Raw genomic sequence first — 22,375 nt, 5'->3', positions numbered from 1 at the left:
CACCCACTCACAGACTCATGTAGGCACTCACATATCCATAGAAATCCACACACCCACTCACACACCCACTCACAGTTCTATGCAGGCACTTCAATACCCACTAAGAGTCCCACACAGGCCGTGACACAACCACTCACAGCCTCATGCAGCCACTCATAGACCCAGTGGAGTGATGTGGCTCACTGGTTAGAGGCTGCAGACCCGGAAGCAGAGGACGGCCCAGGACCAGGGTTCAATCCCCGACACGGCAGGGTCGTGAACCAGGGTCAGCGGACTCGATAATTCTCGCCTCGGTGCCTACTCTAACCAGGGATTACACTTGGCAACTCTGGGCATTAGCTTGCCTCATCTCCACAACGGCCCCCCACAAACGCCGGGGATGCCTGGTTTCACCTTGGCGATACCCAGGAGGGAACATCTCACAGGGAAAGCCAGGACGGGTTCCCCAGCGGTCTATAGCGCCAGGACGCCTCCAGGTAGCAGTGCGCTTTACAAGACACACACATTTACATTTACATCACTCACAGACCCATGCAGGCACCCAAATACCCATTCACAGTTGTAGTAAGGCACTCACACACCCACTCCCAGAACCACATAGGCATGTTTACACCCTCTCACAGACCCCCACTGGTGCACACACATCCACTCACAAACTCACAGGCACTCAAACACCCATTCACAGATCCACTCAGGCGCTCACACACCTACTGACAGACACACACACCCACTCACACACACCCACTCTCAGACCCCCACAGGAGTTCACACATCCACTCACAGACCCACACAGACACTCACACACCCAATTACAAACCCACACTGCTACTCAGACACCCACTTGCAGACCCACACAGGCACTTCCACACCCACTCATAGCTCTATGCTGGCACTATAACACCCACTAGGGGATCACTCCTAGGTAGTCACACAACCACTTGCAGACTCATACAGCCACTCATAGACCCACTCGCAGACCCATGCCTGCCCTCAAACACCCATTCACAGACCCACTCAGGCACTCACACACCTACTGACAGCCACACACAGCCACTCACACACCAACTCTCTGACCTACACATGCACTCTTACACCCACTCACTGACCCCTACTGGAGCTCACACAGACACTCACACACCCACTCACAGACCCACACAGCTCCTCAGACACCCACTTGCAGACCCGCACTCACACATCCACTCATGCACTCTTAAGGTCACTCATAATTGTACTCACAAACCCATATAGCCACTCACACACCCTCTTGCACACTCATAAAGCCACTCATACCCACTCTACAACATATACAGCCACTCACACACCCATTCTCAAAGTTTACATGTGACAGTTACACAATTAAAATAAAAAACATCCTTAGAAATTCACTAAAAAACAAAGGTTACAGGGACGTTATAGTTAGGAAATAACATTAAAAAACCTTAGAAATGCAGTGAAAAAACCTAAGGTTACAAGGACATTATAGTTAGGCTCAAATTGTACATGCACAAAACCATAGAATTCCGCAGTTATAGTTACCTGAGCTAACTATAGCTGATGCCCCCCGCAATGCACTGCTTATGAACTCCCATGTTACATCACTCATGACATGGTCAGTGACATCACTCATGACATTACTGATAACATCTGAAAGTAGAGCTTGCTCTCCAAGCAATAACACAACAACAAATTAAGATGGGTACTAGTTTGCTTGCAGAGTAAGAAGTTGTGTTGTGCTGGTGGATGAAGGACGCATTAAGGGGCTGAAACGTGGAGAGTCATTAAAGACTGTGCCAAGGTGTGCTCAAGGATTACATTTGGTCTACCTTCTATAAGGGACAAAGTATCCCCTGTCATTCACTACAAAGATATTGCAAGTCACCTTGGAGTGCCACAACTATATAGAGGAACAAGGCCAAAGGAAGAGTTCCTTTATAATGTTATGGGACTCTAAGGTGACTTGCAATATCCTTATCATGTACTGCAGGGGGTGCTTCATCCCATAAAATACATGGTCACCCATCATCATTCCCGGAAACCAATAAAACCTTTGTGCGTACATCTTTCATTTTAAACAGAGAGCATGTTTGCAAACATAGAGAATAAAAAAAAGAACCTCTAGTTCAAAATGAAACACTTCAAATGCCATGTTAGACATTTTTTGATAAAAGATATTAGAAACTGTCACGATCAAACCTGGAACAAGGGCAGCGTGTCCAATAAGGGCCAAGTAGGAATGAATGAAGGTATGGAATGTGTGTACTACATCTCCCAGAAATCTTAGGGAGGATGTAGTCCTGTATCTATGTCTGTCTTTTCTCTACTTAATCGTTTCTGCCCTGATGCCGGTGCTTGTCACCTGGATTGCTGAGACAAACTTGTTCGACTTCAGACCGGCTGAGCAGACCGGTAACTTTTACATTGTTTGCCGATTTGGAGGTATATTTCTCGTTCACTACAGAGGACTCGTATGCGCTCTTATTTTGATAGCTTTCCTCTCGTCTAGAGGCGCGAGATTCCGGAAGACGCCAGATCTATCGGGCGTTATCAAGGACTTGTTTGTATTGCTAGGCAGCGCGGAAATGAAATAATTCCTTCGCACCTGGGGCGCATTACCTGAGTTCCAGGAAAACGCTCGGAGCGTTTTCAATTATAATTCTTCTTCACGCTTGCCTGCAATTGTTATCCCTAGCTGTTTCCTGTAGAGGTAATTACGGGAGGCGCCTGATATCCTTTTAAAAACCTAGAGAGGCTCAGATCTCAATCGAGGAAGTGCACGACTGCACTCGTATTGTCATTTTCATCGCGCAGGAGGGCATTACTTTTATTAAAGGGAATTGTTGAGTACAAAACTGTGAATTCAAGGAAAAGATATCCTTTTAGCCCCTGGAGCTGTTGAGTGGCTCGGATTAGTTAAATACTTTTCTCCACCTTTATGTTGTGGTTAGAAGGTTCCTTCCCATGAGGATTCAGGATAATACCAGAGGACTGCCTGGTAACAGATAAGTGCTCTCTGTATCTGGTTGCTGACTTGTTTCTTTGTCTTTGGAGTATGACAATAACTATCACTGAGTTCTGAAGTGATAAGAACCCTACTTGATTTCTTTTATTTTTTTATTTTTTCCTTTTGTGCCTTTTTGTATTGAGTACATGCAGCAGCTTTAAACAGTAAGTGTACTACAGCACGTAATTACATTACAATTACATTACATTGATAGAGTCTGCTGGCATTGTGTGCATATTTATGTGTGATATGTTTTATCTTTATACAGGAGACACTGAGTTATCAAAGGAGAGAGAGGTCAGCACCACTCCACATCAGTGCACATCTGCAAATATTGACTGCTGCAACTTTATTGTTTCATTTGTCCCTTTTTTCCCCTTCCCCAATTGTGGTTCTATCTGATGAGTGTTTCTAGTACTCACAGGTAGTTCCATATAGGGGAAAAGGAAATCTAGCTTTGTATCCAGCTGATGAGGTTGGTGTTAACCTCACTGTGACAGAGTGACAAGCCCAAGGGTACACACAGCCTGAGTGATGGACACCAACACTGTTCTCACTTCAGTGCTGGAAACGTTAACCGCTTTGCGGATGGAAGTGGATACCTCCCGGGGGAAGAACCTAGAATTAAGGAACGAAATGGCCACCATGAGAAGGGAGGTAGCAGGGTTGTCCCGTAGTAGCCCTACCAGCACGAGGGGAGCCTCATACATTTGGGACTGGACTCTACCACCCCCGCCACCCATGACACAGTACATGATCAGGTAGGAGGTGTAGGACCCTTTACAATAAAGGTGATTCAACCCCTTAAGTTGCCATTAGCCCCACCTGAGAGATATTTTTGGGATCCAAAAAAGTTCTGAATCTTTTTAGGTCAGTGCAAATTGCACTTTATGTGCAAATCTGCAGTATTTCCCGACAACCGGTCCAAAACAGCCGTCGTTATGTCCTACTTGGACGGGGACACAGCCAGTTGGTCCTTCCCATTGATAGAGAGGAATGATCCTATGTTACTCAGTCTCCCTGCTTTTTGTGATGAAATGTTCAAACTCTTTGATAGGAAGGCGCACCAGCTTTCCCTAGATAGGGAACTCATTACACTAAGGCAGGGTACACAGGATCTATTATCATACATAACCACATTTAACAGACTTGTCGTAGAGACAGAGTGGCCTGTTGAAACGGACTTCCTTATATTACCAAGGGCTACGGGCCGAGCTGAAAGATGTATTGGCTCAAGTAGTTCATATGCCAGCTACCTGTGATGAACTGATCGACTTAACTGTGCAATTAGACCACCGTCTTTAGGAACCGAAGGGTGACAAACAACGTTTCGATTCCAGTTTCCTATTCTCCCGTCCAAAGGCTCTGACAGAAGAACATACAACAGGCTCTGATGGGACCAAACCAATGCAAATCAGTGGCCTACGGGGACCACTGAGTCAAGAATTTTTTTTATGTATTGCAGGAAGCCTTGACACTACATCAAGGACTGTAAATCAAAAACCAAGGCATCGTATAAAGATAAAAAGGGGCATAGGAATGTGCCGGTGTTGGATTTTCAGTCAGAAAATTCTGAAAACTAGGATGCTCAAACAAGACCGAGACCCCTTGTTTGAGACAAGAAAGAGAAGAGGTCTTTTCTGCAGTGGCTAATACTGTTCAAAATTCTGTGGCCCCTATGAATGTGTGTGTCACGTTGGAACCGCCTGGAGAGAAACCCATTGTTGTACACGCCCTGTTATATACATGGGCTAGAAGTAATTTTATTGATCAGCAATATGCACAATAATTGGGTATACCCTGTATACGAAAAGAGACGCCGGAACCAGTGAAAGCAGTCGATGGAACTGCCTTTACGTCAGGTCCACTACAATTCCACAGACATCAGATACCCATGCAATTTGGAATTAATCATTTTGAGTACATACAATTTGACCTTATTGATGCCCCGAACTTCAAACTAATTCTAGGAATGCCTTGGCTTACGCTACATGATCCGCTAGTGAAATGGGCAGCCCGCACTGTTACCATGAATTCCTCCTTTTGTGCTGAACATTGTATCAGAGACAGAAAACCAATGCCTTCCTCAACTAAAAGCGCTGCTGAATTACTAGCCAGTGCTTGTAGTACTCAGAGTGTGTGTCTTGTTTCCACATTACGAAAGGAATATTCACAGTATAAGGTGGTGTTTGACGAACAAGAAGCAAGCAAACGGCCTCCCCATAGGGATTATGATTGCGTGTTAGACCTGGAGCCTGGCGCCAGCATCCCCTGCAGTCGGATCTATGCATTAACAGAGGCAGAAACCACCTATCTACAACAATATCTGGAGAAATTGTTAACATCTGGGTTCATCCGTCCCTCTTCATCCCCGCTTCCTCTCCCCTGTTTTTTATACCGAAACGCGAAGGAGGCTTGAAGGCATACATAGATTATAGGGCAATTAACAGAGTAACGAAGAAAAAACTTTATCCTCTGCCCCTGATACCTGTTTTGTTGGATCAGCTAAAAGGATCCACAATATTTACCAAATTGGATCTTAGAGGAGCCTACCAACTGGTACGCGTGCGGCGGGGGGATGAATACCAGGTAATGCCCTTTGGTCTTTGTAACGCCCCCGCCGCATTCCAATACTGCATGGATGAAGTATTGAGTGGATTGTTGGACGTTTCTTGCATCGTATACATCGATGACATTTTAATCTACTCTGCTTCCCTTGAGGACCACGTCCATCACGTGGCGGCAGTATTGGAACACCTGCAGCAGTATTCTCTTTACACTAAACTCAAGAAATGCCTTTTTCACACAACAGAAGTGGAATTCCTGGGATACGTTATCGGACCCAGTGGGATTTGTATGGATACAAAGAAGACAGATGCCATTACCCTTTGGGAATCACCCTCTAGTGTAAAGACCTTACAAAGCTTACTTGGCTTCGCCAATTTTTATAGGAGGTTCATCAGAGACTTCTCCAAAATCATACAACCTATGACACACCTTCTACGAAAAGGTACCACCTTTCTTTGGAATGATGCGGTGGAAAAGGCGTTTCAAACATTAAAATCCTGTTTTACCAGTGCTCAGATTCTAAGGCATCCTGATCCCAGTCGACTCTTTGTGGTGGAGACGCCTCCTACTACGCTATAGGAGGAATCCTTTTCCAAATACATCCAGAAACAGGACAGCTTCATCCATTTGCTTTCTTTTCCAAGAAACTGTCCTCCTGCGAGGTGAATTATAGCATCCTCGACAAAGAGCTATCGGCCATAAAGAGAGCTTGTGAAGAGTGTAGACACTATTTGATGGGAGCCCGTCATACGGCAGAAATATACACTGACCATCTGAATTTGCTCTTCCTAAAAAGTGCCTGAGCTTTAACACCTCGCCAGCTTCATTGGTCCTTGTTTTTTGCTGACTCCGATTTTTTAATCAAGTACAGACCAGGACCACAGAATGGGAAAGCGGATGCGCTATCAAGATCCATGACTACCAGAAGCCGGTTTAGCACCCTCAGAAGACCCCCCTTATACTCCAGAAGGCTTTGTTTCCAAAAGAAGTAATGGTTTTTACAACCACTACTGCCTTCCTGGATGACGTGAGGAAACATGTTGAGAATCTAGATGTGAGTGAGTGGGTCCTCAAAGATCCTCAACATCGTTCCACGAGAAAAGACTTGCTGTTTTATGATAAAAGGCGGAATGTTCCAGATGGTCCTCTTCAACAATGAGTAATGGACTCATGATTCGTCTCTGGGTGGACACTTAGGAAAACAGAAAACCCTAAAGATTATGAATAGATATTTCTGGTGGGAGTCTTTGAAGCTGGACACTGAAAAATATGTCTCAGACTGTTCTGTTTGTGCGCAGGCCAAGGCTCAACACCAGCGACCTAGCGGATTACTCAGACCCATACCACTACCTCCAGCACCATGGCACACTGTATCTATGGACTTCATTGTGGAGATGCCTCCTAGCCTGGGTTACAATACGATTCTTGTAGTCATAGATCATTTGACTAAAATGGGGCACTTCATTGCATTAACTAAATTACCTTCATCGGGAGAATTGGCCATTACCTTTCTACAAAACATAGTAAGATTGCACAGACTCCCTTCAGTCCTCATAACCAACAGAGGCACCCAATTCATATCCAGATTTTGGAAAGCTACATGTGATGTTCTGAAAATAGATGCCAGGTTAGCTACAAGCTATCATCCCCAGACAGATGGGAAAAAGGAAAGGTTGAACCAGACCCTTGAACAGTATTTAAGATGCTTTACCTTGCAACATGGAGAAGAATGAAGAACACTCTTATGGACTACAGAGTTTGCATATAACAACGCAGAATATTCCTCCTTGGGTTACTCTCCCTTCTTTTGCCTCAACGGTTATTATCCTAACATGATGCCCTACGAACAACCTGTTACATCAACACATCCCACCATACAAGAACATCATGCACATCTCAAATCAGTGCTCCTAAATGCTAAAACACATCTTGATGCGTCCAGAGTCGGAGATAAGCATAATGCAGATAAGAAAAGGACTCCAGAGCCTTCTTATAGGGTGGAGGATAAGGTATGGTTAAACACGAAGCATCTGAAATTCAAAGGGAACACACAGGTATAACCCAAGTTTGTAGGCCCCTATGCTATCCACAGTATAATCAACCCCGTGGCCATGAAGCTTACTTTACCTACCTCATGGCACATCCACCCTGTGTTTCATGTTTCTCTTTTGAAACCCTGCCTCCCAGGGGCTATATTACCTAAGAAACCATTGCCTATGGAAGTAGAAGGGGAGGAGGAGTATGAGGTACATGACATACTCGATTCCAAACACATCAGGGGGTGGCTACACTATCTTATAGCATGGAAAGGGTATGGCCCTGAAGATCGCTCTTGGGAACCAAGAGTCAATCTCCATTGCCCTGGTCTCCTGAGGCGTTTCCATTCACAGTTTCCTCTTAAACCTAGTGGACCGCCGAGAGCTCGGTCGTTGAGAGGAGGTTCTGTCACGATCAAACGTGGAACAAGGGTAGCGTGTCCAATAAGCGCCATGTAGGAATGAAAGAAGGTATGAAATGTGTGTACTACATCTCCCAGAAATCTTAGGGAGGATGTCGTCCTGTCTCTATGTCTGTCTTTTCTCTACTTAATCGTTTCTGCCCTGAAGCTTGTGCTTGTCACCTGGATTGCTGGGACAAACTTGTTCGACTTCAGGCGGGCTAAGCATTCCGGTAACTTTTACATTGTTTGCCAACTTGGAGGTATATTTCTTGTTCACTACAGAGAGCTCGTATGCGCTCTCATTTTGGTTGCTTTCCTCGCGTCTAGAGGCGCGAGATTCCGGAAGACGCCAGATCTACCAGGAGTTATCAAGGACTTGTTTGTATTGCCAGGCAGCGCGGAAATGGAATAATTCCTTTGCGCCTGGGGCGCATTGCCTGAGTTCCGGGACAACTCTCTGAGCGTTTTCAATTATAATTTTTCTTCGCGCTTGTGCGCTTGCCTGCAATTGTTATCGCTACCAGTTTCCTGTAAGAGGTAAATACGGGAGGCGCCTGATATCCTTTTCTAAATCTAGAGAGGCTCAGATCTCAATCGAGGAAGTGCACGGCTGCACTCGGATTGTCATTTTCATAACGCAGGAGCGCATTACTTTTATTGAAGTGAATTGTTGCATACAAAACTGTGAATTCAAGGAAAATATATCCTTTTAGCCCCTGGAGCTGTTGAGTGGCTAAGATTAGTTAAATACTTTTCTCCACCTTTATGTTGTGGTTGTGAATAGAAGGTTCCTTCCTATAAGGATTCAGGATATTACCAGAGGACTGCCTGGTAACAGATAAGTGCTCTCTTTATCTGGTTGCTGACTTGTTTCTTTGCCTTTGGAGTATGACAATAACTATCACTGAGTTCTGAAGTGATAAGACCCCTACTTGATTTATTTTTTTATTTTGTCCTTTTGTGCCTTTTTGTATTGAGTACATGCAGCAGCGTTAAACAGTAGGTGTATTACAGCACATAATTACATTGATAGAGTCTGCTGGCATTGTGTGCATATTCATGTGTGATATGTTTTATCTTTATACAGGAGACACTGAGTTATCAAAGGAGAGAGAGGTCAGTACTATTCCACATCAGTGCACGTCTGCAAATATTGACTGCTGAAACTTTATTGTTTCATTTGTCCCTTTTTTCCCCTTCCTCAATTGTGATTCTATCTGATGAGTGTTTCTGGTACTCACAGGTAGTTCCAAATAGGGGAGAAGGAAATCTAGCTTCTCACATCGCTCCCGCTGTATCCGGCTGATCAGGTTGGTGTTAACGTCACTGTGACAGAAACATCTCAAAACAAGTCCATTTTTCACAAAAAAATAAGAAAAAGCTGAAGTAGTTTGGAATGTGTAGAAACATTCAGGAAGATTCTAACTTTTCTATAATTATCTAAGGAATGAAAAAAATAAACATATTCCTTCTGCAGGTCACTGCGAGCTAGTAAAAAATAGTAGAAGAAAGAAAAGCAATGTTTCATTGTTGATACTTTAAACAACTGCTCCGTAACCTGGCCAGCCTTTCACCCCGGCTGCTGGCTCTGGCAGCAGGCATTGTGATATCAGAACTTGTTTGTAATAACTGACAATAGGCGAGTTCTGACATCTTTTCTTTGGCGACTGGGTGCGTCACAATTCGACAAATTTAAAGAAATGAGAGACAAGTGTTTATACATGTATTGCAGAAACCCATGTATCACAATATGTTAATAGTTCATTCAACGCCACCAATTTCTCAAAAATGTCTAAATCTGTCCCAAGTGCCCTACAAGCCAAAGGATCTAGTTCATTTCTATAATATCAATCTTGCCAGACCTTTGCTACCAGTTTTTTAATTACCAATTTTCTTAGGTGTATGTGCTCAATATGGATTCCATGCCTTCGGTTGTAAAGTTAAATATTCATTGAATAGTTACATTAGCTCTGAATAATTAGTTATCATTTCACCTCTATTATCAGTGGGAGGTCTGAGCTCTTATTTAGTTTTATATATTTCGAAGTGCTTCGTGTAACAAACTGTACGTTTTTCTATGCCAAACTGAGCTCTGCATTCCTCAACTACCAAAATATTACTGCTAATACAGTTTTATTTCCATTTGGAATACAATTTCAATTTTATTTTTCTTGATCAATTCTCAATAATTCTAGCAGCAGCCAAATGTTACCTCTCATTTCAGTATTTATCTTTCATACTGGAATAGATTTACTATGGGATGATTTCAATGTGTCCAATAAAATATCCAATCTCATCAAAGAACATTATCCAATGGGACTTGGGACGAAACAATTTACAAAATCTTTATTTAAAAATTAAACTTGATGGCATTGCAAATGCTATTAATTCAATGTATTCATGGTACCTAGCTACTAGACTTCCCATCACTTCTGATCACTTATATAGTGTTAATAAAAACAAAAGAGAAACTCTACTTTGATGCTCCAGAGCTCATCCATAGGTTACTGCTTCCTACTAGTGACAAAGGGTATATTGCTTCCAGACATGTTCGTGGGTGGAGCTACATGACTCAACTCCTTTCCGCTCGGCTCTCAGCCGACATCTTTTTGGTGATCAAAGCTCCTTCAATGGACGGTGGTCAATGTATTTCTTTACTAATAAACGTTAAAGGTTTGAGCCCTCTTGGGTCATGCATGGTTCTGCTAATACCCTGATATTTCTCTAGATGTAATGTTTGTGGCAACCTAGGTTTTTCTAACTGATCTTTCTTTAGAGGTTCCTCAGTAAATCTGCAGCCATTGAGCACCTGTAGTAGGCCATGAAGTTTGCACTAGATCAGAACAAGTATGGTCACCAGTAATAAAAGGAGTATGAATGTATAAAAATGGGGCGCTACCTTGCCGTCGCAGCCAATTGGTTTCTTGCATTCTTCACACGCGTTGGAGTAAAGGCTCTCGTAGCATTTTACGCAATATGGGTTTTCATCTCTGAGGATGTACTTCTTTCCAAACAAGGACTCCTTGCAGTAATGGCAGTCAAATCGTTCTGTCATTTTGACGCCTCAGATTGTCCAACAGTTCCTTTGAAAGAAAACAGAGAGATATATGCACATTTGCTCACTTTTTGTTTTCATTTTTTACTGTTTGCCACGTGTAACACAATTATTAGCCTCGCATTAATCTGCTTCTTAAATAAGTTAAATAGTTCACACTAGGAAAGACATGTCAGGTTGAATGTCAAACTTTGATTCAATAAAGAGAACAAGTTAGGCAAATGTCTCCCAATTTCAGTGGTTATAATCTTCAAATGCAGGATTTGCCTGTGTACAGTGTACACCATATTCGTTCCGCTAAGCTTTTGCACTAGGTAAAAGGGATGAACGTGTATGACTCCACTGAAGATCATTACCAAATGGCAACAGACCTGACTAAGCCATTCAAAATATGTTTTTAGTATAGTGTGATCTTGAGGGGACAGTAAATTGTTCATTGTGGACTAAGTAAAATTGCTTTAAGTTAATTCATTATGGTTGTGTTGGTATTCCACAAATCAAAAACTCTTCCTGCTAGTTCTGTAACATATGCAACAATGTACAAAGTGTCACTCAAATTAAAGGATTCATTTGGGGTTGAAAGTATATGATTAAAAAAACACCTACTCTGAAGTACAGTTTTTTGATCAGAGCATGATTAAAGTGCAGCAGTTTACTTTTTTTGTGAATTCCTTTAGACATATATTGATAGTAAAAAAAGATCCTAAATTATTTTAGCCGACACGTGTTTCGCTCACTATGGTAGCGGAGATTAGAGGTTTCTCAAGACTGAAAACAAACATAGAGTATACATATCTGTGGACAGATACTCTGAAATTTTAGTATATAAGCTCATAACCTTTGTGCTTAAAAAAGTGCTGGTCACTATTGCACATGTAAAAAAAGTGACAAAAACGTGAACTAGCTGTGAAAATAAAGCATATTGCATCATGTGTGTTGAACCTTAATGCATGCCATACTGTGGGTAGTCTAAATTCACTGGGAACATGAAGCTATAGTTCATTTGAAGATCACCCATATGTAGTGCACTTTGAACTTTAGCAGGATATATTTTTTTTGCCTATAGTGTGCAATCTAATGAAAAGGTAGCACTGTTTATTGTGTTAGTCCATATGGCATATCATAGGGAAAGTAATGCTTGGGTGCGCAACCCGATATCAAATATTGAAGCAAACCATGAAGGATGTAGAAAATGTTTTCTGCTGAGAAAGCTGTGAGCTAAGGAATCATATCTAGTCAACCTCCTCCAGGCATTGGCTTTTTTTGTTGCTTTGGAACCTTCAGACATTGGCTTGTGATGTTGTCTGTCATATCCCGGATCAGCCAACAGGAGTACTTTGGTGTCACTGATTTTTTATTGGCTGTTTAAGGTGTGTTCTTCAACCCTTATCAAATGTACGAGGGGCTCTTTTACAGTCTTTAAGTGGCCCTCTAGGAAAGGACTGCTGACCATGCATTTATGAATGGATGTTACAGAAAAAGGGGTTGCTTTGTTACTGTAGCATACATTTTTCATGTACATTGTCTGCACGATCTCCCTAATACACAACCAAGCATTGGCTAAACAAATAACATACACTACAAATATTAAACATTTTGGCTTTGCCAATGTTTATATCACTGGAAGCAACGTTTGAGAATGTGCCTTAGTCCAAGCCACCCAACGTAAATTGAAATGCTTCCCAGACAGCAAAGGTAGAACTTTGAACCTGAGACAAATATATTTCTTAAAAAAATAATAACTATGTACGTTTTAAATGAAAAGATCTGTCTGCATGTGGACATTTGTGACATTCTGGATTCATGGATCACAGAGATTACACATGGAAGAATTTCACATGTAGGTACATTTCACATGTAGGTACATAAACACTGTTACTATTACTGTGCATACATAAAATTCACTCGAACCTGTAAAAGAGGAAGCTTTATGATTCTTACATGGGTCGGGACAGAGGACATTCATATTCTGCTTCCACTGCCCCTAAACACATTCAAATATATCTGCAGTCTTTGCCTGCAGGTTTATTATCCATTTGTATGTGTAGTGGGATTTCACCTTGGTTCTATTTGTATTGGCGAGGTGCATTTTCATAATCCACTACACCTGGATCTGTGTGGTGGTAGAACCCTGGTGAAAGTATGTCTCCATACTCAGTTCTGTCTTTTTTGTTGTTTCTCTTTACTTTTAATTTTATTAGTGAGCTTAGTAATGCCGTCAACAGAACACCCAAATGCACAGTAAATAAGACCAGGAATGAACAAGTAATGCACTTCCATTGAAAAAAACATGAATAGGTAAGCTGGGAACCTTCAAACCCACATTTGATAGGGGTGTGGTACTTACATCACATGCTACATAAAGAGAGTGGCGGCCCAAGAGCGTTGCCCCCCCTGCTGCCAGTGCAGCAAAAATTACAAAATAAAACGGTAATAAAATGAATTACCGTTTTATTTCTCGTAGCTCCCAGCTCGAGCAGTGTTAAGGGGCAGGACGGCTGCTAACTGGCAGCAGGGGAGTGGTGCTCACTTCACCAGTTTACACTGCGCAAGTCGTTTCGGCCGGCCATCTTGGGGCGGCCAGCCTGACACTCACAGTGTAAACCTCTCCATCTAGCTGTCTCAGAAAGCTGGGTAGAGAGCAGGCACAGTTCTCCTGTGCCTGGTGGAGCTTCAAGGCAACCTCCTCCAGCCAATCCTGGTGCTGCTTTCATGCTGCTCATCTGCAGCATGAGAGCAGCGTCAGGATTTGCAGACGGGGTTTGCCTAAGGCTCCAAGAGGTGCCGTTGAATTGAGAAAGAAGAAGAAAAAGACAGAGGAGAGCGGAGCACTGGTAAATGTATATATCTTTTTTTATCTATTTGGCCCCCACCATGTTTGCCTCTTGGTCCCCTCAACACTCATTCAGTGTTGAGAGTCACTGCCCACCACTGCATGCGGAGTAACTTGCTTTCTAGATATAACACATGACGTCCCCTTTCTACCATCAGACTCGTCGCTCTTCCACCTCACACACAGATTACATCAACAAATAAGCAATTTGCGCAATCCTCCATACCATGCAAAATATCCATACAGGATGTCTTTCACAAGTTCAGAATTTACCTGATTTTTAAATGTAGGACTACGTTTTTAGCCTTCTGATTCACTAATGGGGGCCATTTTTAGGTCTCACTTAGGCAGCCCTTGCGCTGTCTATTCGAGACATGCAGTATTCAGGATATGGGCATTAAGCTCTGCCCATGTTACACCCTTGATTTTAATTGCCTGCTTTAACTGTCTTTTGACATTTTTTTTTTAATTGGTTACTTTGTTTAGTAGTCTCTCCTAAGACCCTCCCTTTCTACTATTGTAACCTCCCATAAGGACTGCCCCTGTTACATGTAAACGTACTCAGTATGTTTTAGTTACAGTTTGTCAGCACTCTTTTGTTAATGACTTGTTTCCTTTGGCCAATCGGCTACGACCATGTTTTGAGTGGCTACGCTCGTGTGTGCCTTTACCTTGTTTTTACATTGGTAATGGTTTTGAGAAAGAGGCATCGGGAAGCAAGCGTACAAAGGCAGCACGCTTACATTTTTCAGCACAGTGCCCGCTTTTATGAAATGCGGCAGTCAGGAGGAGGCATGGGGAAGCAGCGTTTGCAATTCTATTTTTATTCTCAATACAAAGCTCTTTCCAAAACAACCTCGTCTTCCTTCAGGGGAGGGCTTCTTATCTACAATCTGCCTTTTCTCAGTAGCTCCTGCGCAGCTTTCATAAACCTCTCTTTTTGGCACACGTCACAGGAAAAGTGCTGCATTTAAAATTAAAATATCATCCTGTGCACTGTGTAAAACTTACCCAGGAGCTGCGCTTCAATTTTCAGCACGGAGCCCGGTCTCATAAAATGCAGCAGCTTCGATAAGCCTCTTTTTTTGCACAAGTCACAGGTAACGCGCTGCATTAAAAAAAATAGCATTCTGGCCAATGCCCATATTTTCACTTCAGTTATAAACTATCATTCCAAAGCCAAAATGTCTGCCATGAACATACACAGAAAAGAAAGATTTAGGCTTAGGCACTCTTTTCTTGCACCTGCATAGTGTGACATCTTCCTTCATCCTGTGCGCCGAAATTTCAGTGTGTGCACCATGGATTTGAGCAGGGTTGAGCAGAGGTTTGACAACCGGTGCAGCAGCACGCAAAGCTCAGCTGTGCCTCCTGTGTGTGTGTCAACGAGCCTTGTTGCTTATCATCCTAGCCAATGCATGTCTTTTTCACTTCAGTTGTACACTAACATTCCAGTTAAAAAATGTCACATAGACAAACAAAAAAAATCGGACTCAGGCGAGTGGCTTTCTGCAGCCTGTTCTTGCGCCTGGGCAATGTTACATCTTCATCCAACCCGTGTGCTGGAATTTCAGTATCTGCATCATGGAGTTGAACAAGTTTGAGCAACACAACAGCTGCAGCAGCAGCCTAAGCGATTCCTAGGTGACAGCCTAATCTTTAGCTACAGCTTATAGGGCCCCTTACAAATCTGTGTTCCTTTGTTTAGTGAAAAAAACTTCAATTTTTAGGGCTAAAATATGACTTTCTCAACTCTGAAGCATTATCTGGACCATAATGGTACCTGCTCATTTTACCTTCTCTCAAAACCCAATTTTAACTTTCAGATGGTCAGTGGAATATACTCCTCAGCTCTGAATTTGGTGAAGCACACTCAGTGCTTAATTTCTAAAAGAAAAAAGAGTCAGGCCCAAAGTTTTGCACAGAAGTCCCTGGCGGGTGCTGTTGAATTACAGGGTGCTGAATATCAATGCAGCTTAGTCTTGATTCCACCTTTCTCTTTCATCCACCTCCAGACACTTCCTGCCCTTTTATATTATTCAATCGGGTTCTTTTTCATCCCGCTTTGTAATTGTTTGCTCTCTTTCTCTTCCACCATCCTTCCCCCTTTATGCGATTTTCTCTCTCTTGCTGTGGCTCAAAGCTTGATGGTTAAAATTAAGTGACAGATCTTAAAAAATGAGTGCTGGTTGACCACACCTGCAACCATTGTCTCAAAGTTGGTACTGAACATATTTCACTGGATGTAGCTTGTGTCAGAGATTTACCCTGATTTTAAGGTCATGTTCTATTGTTTATAGATTTTTTATGAGCATTAATTTCTTTAATTCATGTGTCCCTGTTTTGGTTTCAAAGGCAATTACCCACTGTCAGTTTTTGATGGACGCACTTCATAGAGGGCATGAGGGCCTGCTCAACGTTTGTCAATCGAGCAAGTCACTCTTTGGAGTAATGACCATCTAAATCTGATTATTTGCTCCTTGAAGTGCAAAGAATTGTTTTTATAGTTTGCGGTGTTCCTTCCTTTTGAAGGTTGAAGGATCTCCAATAATTATTATTCCCTCTGTTTATTCTACACTCCTTATACAGCACCATCAGCTCTCAAGGAGTGGATAAAGGGAAAGTCCACTACATGGTCCTTTCTTTGTGATGCAGCTGTGTCAAAAACTTTAGGGAGCCCCAGTGACCAAGGCTTTTTTGGAGAATGAATCTGAGCATCCCCACCATCTCGAAAGGAGTGTAACCCTTTGAGCAGCTCTCATCTTTCAGCCCTCCTCCACTGCCTCAACTGCTCATAGGCCCCTCACCTCCTGTGGTGGGAGTCTGTTTCACCGCTGCCACTTATCCAGGCCTCCAATTCAGCAAAAGCCAAAACAGGTTATAAGCTATGGCATCACAGCTGCCATATTGGTCTCCAGCCCAAGTATTTGCTGACGCCAAAGTGGAGGAGGGATTTAAATCAAATTATTTTCCTGTAACTGAAATGCTATGAGTAATTCAAATAATAGAGAAGATTATAAACTACAAGGATTGTACTCCAATTGTGATCAGAGAGCCATCAATCTGTGACAGGCTGTATAGTCTGATAATTCATTTTCATGACACAGTAACATCACTGTGCCACAATGACATTATAAGGGCAATTCACAGGCTAACATTGACATCTTGGAACCAACTCATTATTATATCATCAAGATGGACAGAACAACATTTCTGGAGGCATGGTAAGGGCGTGTCCCTGAGTAATTGAAATCACTTCAATTTAAGAAATTCAAAACCCCACTTTATTTCTCCTTCTAACCTCTACGTGTTGCCTGAAAACCCTCTCCAACTAAAACCATCTATTTTCAAATTATCTTCTCATCTTCTCAGAATGGCCAAAATTGTATTTCCATTTTCACCTCCCCACCAAGCCTCTCCACTAAGTATTTCTATGTTGACAACTTAATTTGACTTCAGTCTGGAGAAATGTGAATGATAATCTTGACCTTTCATTTCAAATACTACTACAGCATGACAAAATAGCAAAATGCTCTTTCTACTAACCTCCTCTTTCTACCAATCTCATACCTACTAAAGGTTGAATGCCTAAAGCTCGAACAAGTGGACTGGTCCAAATATTTTTCTCATGCCAATTTATAGTCATCTCCCTTTGTCTTTGTCACTATAGCAACAACAAAAATAAGATCCTTCAGCTTTGCCGCAGATGATTCTTCAGCCCAATCACAAGAAGTCACTCTCAAATTAGAGATATGTGCTAATGTAAGTGCCATTTTTGTCTACTGGAATAAAGCTTATACAAATCTTGAGCAGCACACATAGAAGGAAGAAAATGTCTTTAAGGAATGTTTTTGTGCAGGAAAGTGTCCTTTTCTGCACCAAAACAATCCTGACCTGGAACACAAGGCCGGTTTACTATGGCGCATGGGGGCCGGAGATGACACTAGGCAGCCAAATGTTCGCATAGATATAGAGCATTCCTGCCCTCTTCATTTGACGCAGAGCAGCAGAGCAAGTTGTCTTGCTGCGTTGCACAGCGTCAAATTTTGATAAATCAGGACCAAGGTATCTGGAGCCACCATCATGACTGTAAGGTTTACTTGAAATGCCCCTTCTTTGAAGTCATACACACTTTGAAAATGTTTCACTAATCTTCAGAATTGAACATGCAATCATTTTCTAAGTCTTAACCTGAAATGACAAGTTCACTCTCTTATATCAATATTCCAAAAACAAATTCAATCAAGCCTGTTCATGGAATTTATTTGGGATGCCTTTGTCTCCTCCGTCACCTCTAAAATAAAATCCTGTGGCTTCTGAATATACCCAAACTTATCAATAAACTCAGATATTTATTATTTACTAAAGTTGGTCAGATCTACTTTCCATTCTCTAAAAATGACTAAATACTTTCTTACAACCATTAGACTTAGGCTGGTAGTACAAGCACTAGTACTTTCAAACATTGATTTTGGCAATACCATAGTAAACCTAGCTGGTCCACAAAATTCTTATTTGGGATCTCTTAAGTCACTTCATCCTCACCTGCCCAATTAATTTCTGGAACGAAAACATTCACTTACATTATGCTATTGCTGAGAAGGCTTAACTGGTTGACTTTTGAAGCCAGAATCAAATGTAGGGACAATTAAGGCTTGTCTTCAGCAACAACCAATCTGTGTTCTCGATAATTTAAAAACATCTGTGGTGGCAACAATCTAGAAGATAAAACTGTCTTAAAACTTGAATCTAAGACATTTGAACCCAATTACTTGCTCCCTACTCATTGTCTGTTGCAGCTCCCTCCCTGTGGAGTTCACTGACCTAAGGAGTCTACAAGACTCAATATAATTCCATAAATGTTTTAAACGTATTCATTCAACCAATATCCCTCCCTTTAATCAAATCATTTTTTCATAGTCTTGTTATATTTTCCCATGTTGCATTCCTGGGTCCATCCAATTTTGCAGTGTACTCTATATTACTATGATCTATTGCCACTCTACCACTGTTTCTGTTTTGTTTGTTTCTTCCTATCACCCTTACTGCCTCTTTTGGTGACTATGACTTGCAAATACAGACTTTAGCCTCTTACCATCTTTTCCATTGATTTTGTCTGACAAGGCTCTTGTTTTGTTTATAACTTTTGATCCCTTTTCTAATTTTCTTAATTGTTCTGATCATTTGTTATTAAACTCTTGTATGTTGTGTTAACTAAAATCAAATTAAATCATTACATTTGTGAATTCAAGTCCAAATACTTATTGATAGTGTTATTTTGCAAGTTGTTGAACTTATGCTGTATATATTTTCTGAGGACAAGGTCTGGCTCATTGTGCCAGGCAATCAAGCCGGTAATTCCTTACAGAAACCTACTTACATTTGTGAGTCAAATTGTTTTGGCCTTGTGGAAGCTCAGATACAGTCCACTGCAAAACTGTGGTGTCTATATTCCAGCCTAACATTATGATTCCATTGCTCTGCTCCAGTCATCTATTAAATGGAAATGTTTCACCAAACGCCAATTCTATTGCAACTCATATTGTTTTATTTTCTTGCCATTAGCCTAACCCAATCAGACTAAAGAATTATCTGATGCAAATACTGGTCTTTTAAGTCTCACTTTATTTCACTTCTCACACTTTTTCTGGGATTATAGACCTGATTCACAAAGCTTTAACTGTGAGTAGTTGTACTTTACTCCTCACGTTAGTGAGACTTACTCCGGATGCTCCTCCGGAAGTTGTACTTGCTCCAGACTTCAGATAGTTTCCATTACCATCCAATCCTACATAAGCCCCTTAGTTGCTTGAGAGAGTTTCAGTGGGTTGAAGCCTCTAATGCCTCAAAGCAGAATTACTCTTTGCCCAGAGTTTACCTTGGGTTACCGCATTATTTACTTTCAAGTAATAGAGGTGTCTTGCAGGTATAATGGGGCGACTTCCTTGTCATGGCTCCATCTTCCCTTCAAATTAAGTGTTTTCTAAGAGTTCAGACTCGGCATCTGCTGGCCACACCGAACAATAAAAGTTCCTTGTGTCAATAAAGCCTGCTTTTACTGCTTTTGCTGGAAGAGACTTAAATAAACTTTAGATTGCACAATTTATTTTGCAACTTGTATTTAATTATTCTAGCCATTTCTGAACAAATACACGCACATGCAAGTTTAATAAGCATATTTACGGCAGCAGCAGATGGAAGCCTAGAACAGATTAAAAAGCAGAAACAAGTTGATTCTTCACTCAAACTAAATTCACATTCCTTAACTCGGAAAAGCTGACTCTTGACTCTTTAATGCTCGAAATTAGAAGACTATGTGATATTACAGAACCTGTGATAAGTCATATTACATTATTGCAAAGAGAAATAGCATTGATACAAATGCGAATCTCTTATTCAGAGGTTAACATCAAATTCAACAAAAGGTTCTATTGTGGGAACGAGACCAGCAGTTGCTTTAGTTCATCAATCAGAAAGGTTTTACCTGAATTTAAGTAGATAAACAGAAAAAATGCAATCTTTCAAATCTGCCTGAGAATATGGAAGGTAATGCTTGTCAGTATCCTTGGAAGAACTTATCCTGAGCTTCAATTGTTTTAACTATTCAATGATTGAAAACAACTCACAGAATTAATTCTAATTAGAAGCACCATCAGACCACACCTAGATCATTTTCTAAATAATAAGCAGCCCCTGTGCTTTGCCGTGTTGCCACTGACCCAGGGGATCCCCACGCGGCACTGCTATTGCGGTAGCTCATCAGTACTCCTTCTATAGTTTTAGGTATGTCAGGGTGGGAGAGGATCTAGTGGTCCTCCATAAAGTGTGCACGGATGCCCTAAGTGGACAGCTGACATGAATAGTGATAAACAAAAGTGGGGTGCCAGTGCTGATGCGGATGGTTTAAATAAACAATTAACCAAACAGAACTTGAAAAATCATTCAAGAACGGGAATTACTACTTAATAGTTTTTTTATTTTCTCATTTTTTGAAAAAAAGAACTTATATTTTTATAACATCATCAAGAAAGCATATTCAAAAAAGGACACACAGAAATAGGAACACTGACTAATAATCATCAATCATTCATTGTTACAGACATATCACAGGCATTCAAAAGAGCATTCAAACCACTTGGGGCAGGGGGTACAAAAACATATAATACAATTCTTTTAAAAAATATGTACAGTCTATTCTACAAAAAGAAACAGGAAGCCACAATCTGCGACCACAATTTTACAATAGTAACAAGGGGAAAATTTTTGTAATGTACATTCCTATGCAATAAATTCAATCTTCAAAAGAAATTTTACAAAGAGATAACTCCAGGTAATGTACGAGCGGCAGGAAGGAATTAATTTAATGATCCTGTCGCTCTCGCAGACACTGTGTGGCAAGAGCCTACGCGTTTCGAATCCCTCTGATTTTCTTGGGATTCTCTTCAGGGCCTCGTGTAGTATCTGGACAATAAAAGAAGAAATAAAAGACAGGGAAACAGATCAGGACACGGATATACAGCTTTTTAATCATAACAGATGTCAAGACTAACCATCAGGAAACCAGACAACAAGTGCCCAAACACATCCTCCACAGCTTACCACTGAGTGAAAACACCAGACTTTAAGAGAACATCGGAGTGGACGATGGAAGCTGTAGTCAGTATCTAAAAATTGGAAAAACGTACGTCAGAATCAAGATAGGGGCTCAGTTTAAAATACAAGGGTCTTTTATTGTTACTTGCCTCGTGTACAGAAAATGCTGGTTATAGTCTTTTAAGTGGGAAACCCAAAACGAGCGATGGATGGGAGCAGGCGGCAGCGGTGAGAATATCTGCCTATTTAGAAAAGATGGTAAAGAGTCTTTTTAGACTGCGCTCCATTTTTCATCTGTACAAAATGGCAAGATTAAAAATAATTCTTACCAAACAAAGGGGGTCGTCGGAATCAGAAGTCTGAGGGAGACTAGGCATTCATTCGCAACTGTAGTCTAAAATAAACATAAGATGCAGATTACTGCGCCGCTTAGGGTGCCGAGTTTTGCGATAACATGGCAGCGGGTCTATCTCTTACCTAAATCAGTATTAATCTGAAGCTCGAAAATGTGCTTGTCAACACGGAAATTGAAATGAATTATGATCTAGAAGAATAATACAAAATTCATTTAATGAAGAAGAAACAGTACTAGACGGGATCAGAAGAAAAATGCAAAGTAGTTCGTCTTACCGCTTTAGACTAATAATAAACGGCATGGGCAGGGTGGATACATCTTTTGAGTACCTAGGGTAAAAAGTTTTGTAAAGAAGCGTACTGTTTCTTCTTCCTTAAATGAATTTAGTATTATTCTTCTAGATCATAATTAATTTCAATTTCCGTGTTGACGAGCACATTTTCGAGCTTCAGATTAATACTGATTTAGGTAAGAGATAGACCCGCTGCCATGTTATCGCAAAACTAGCGGCGCAGTAATCTGCATCTTAT

General features: G+C 41.4%; 1 protein-coding gene across 4 annotated transcripts in view; it reads right to left on the bottom strand.

Annotated features, from left to right (window-relative positions):
- FHL2 (four and a half LIM domains 2) overlaps positions 1–22,375 on the bottom strand; it is a 404,990-nt gene that overhangs the window by 119,382 nt on the left and 263,233 nt on the right. For 3 of the 4 annotated variants that reach the window (XM_086934671.1, XM_086934672.1, XM_086934670.1), the window contains exon 2: positions 10,909–11,092. In XM_086934671.1, the coding sequence (XP_086790797.1) occupies positions 10,909–11,064 (156 nt within the window). In that variant the 5' untranslated portion in view covers positions 11,065–11,092. Of the gene's footprint in view, positions 1–10,908; positions 11,128–22,375 lie in introns of all 4 variants that reach the window. The other variant, XM_086934673.1, reaches the window with a different exon arrangement.

The sequence above is a fragment of the Lissotriton vulgaris genome, chromosome 8 (assembly GCF_964263255.1).
Source record: "Lissotriton vulgaris chromosome 8, aLisVul1.2, whole genome shotgun sequence".
Classification (NCBI taxonomy): Eukaryota; Metazoa; Chordata; class Amphibia; order Caudata; family Salamandridae; genus Lissotriton; species Lissotriton vulgaris.
Note: the sequence above shows the minus strand (reverse complement) of the source record. Positions and strands in the feature narration are given on the sequence as shown.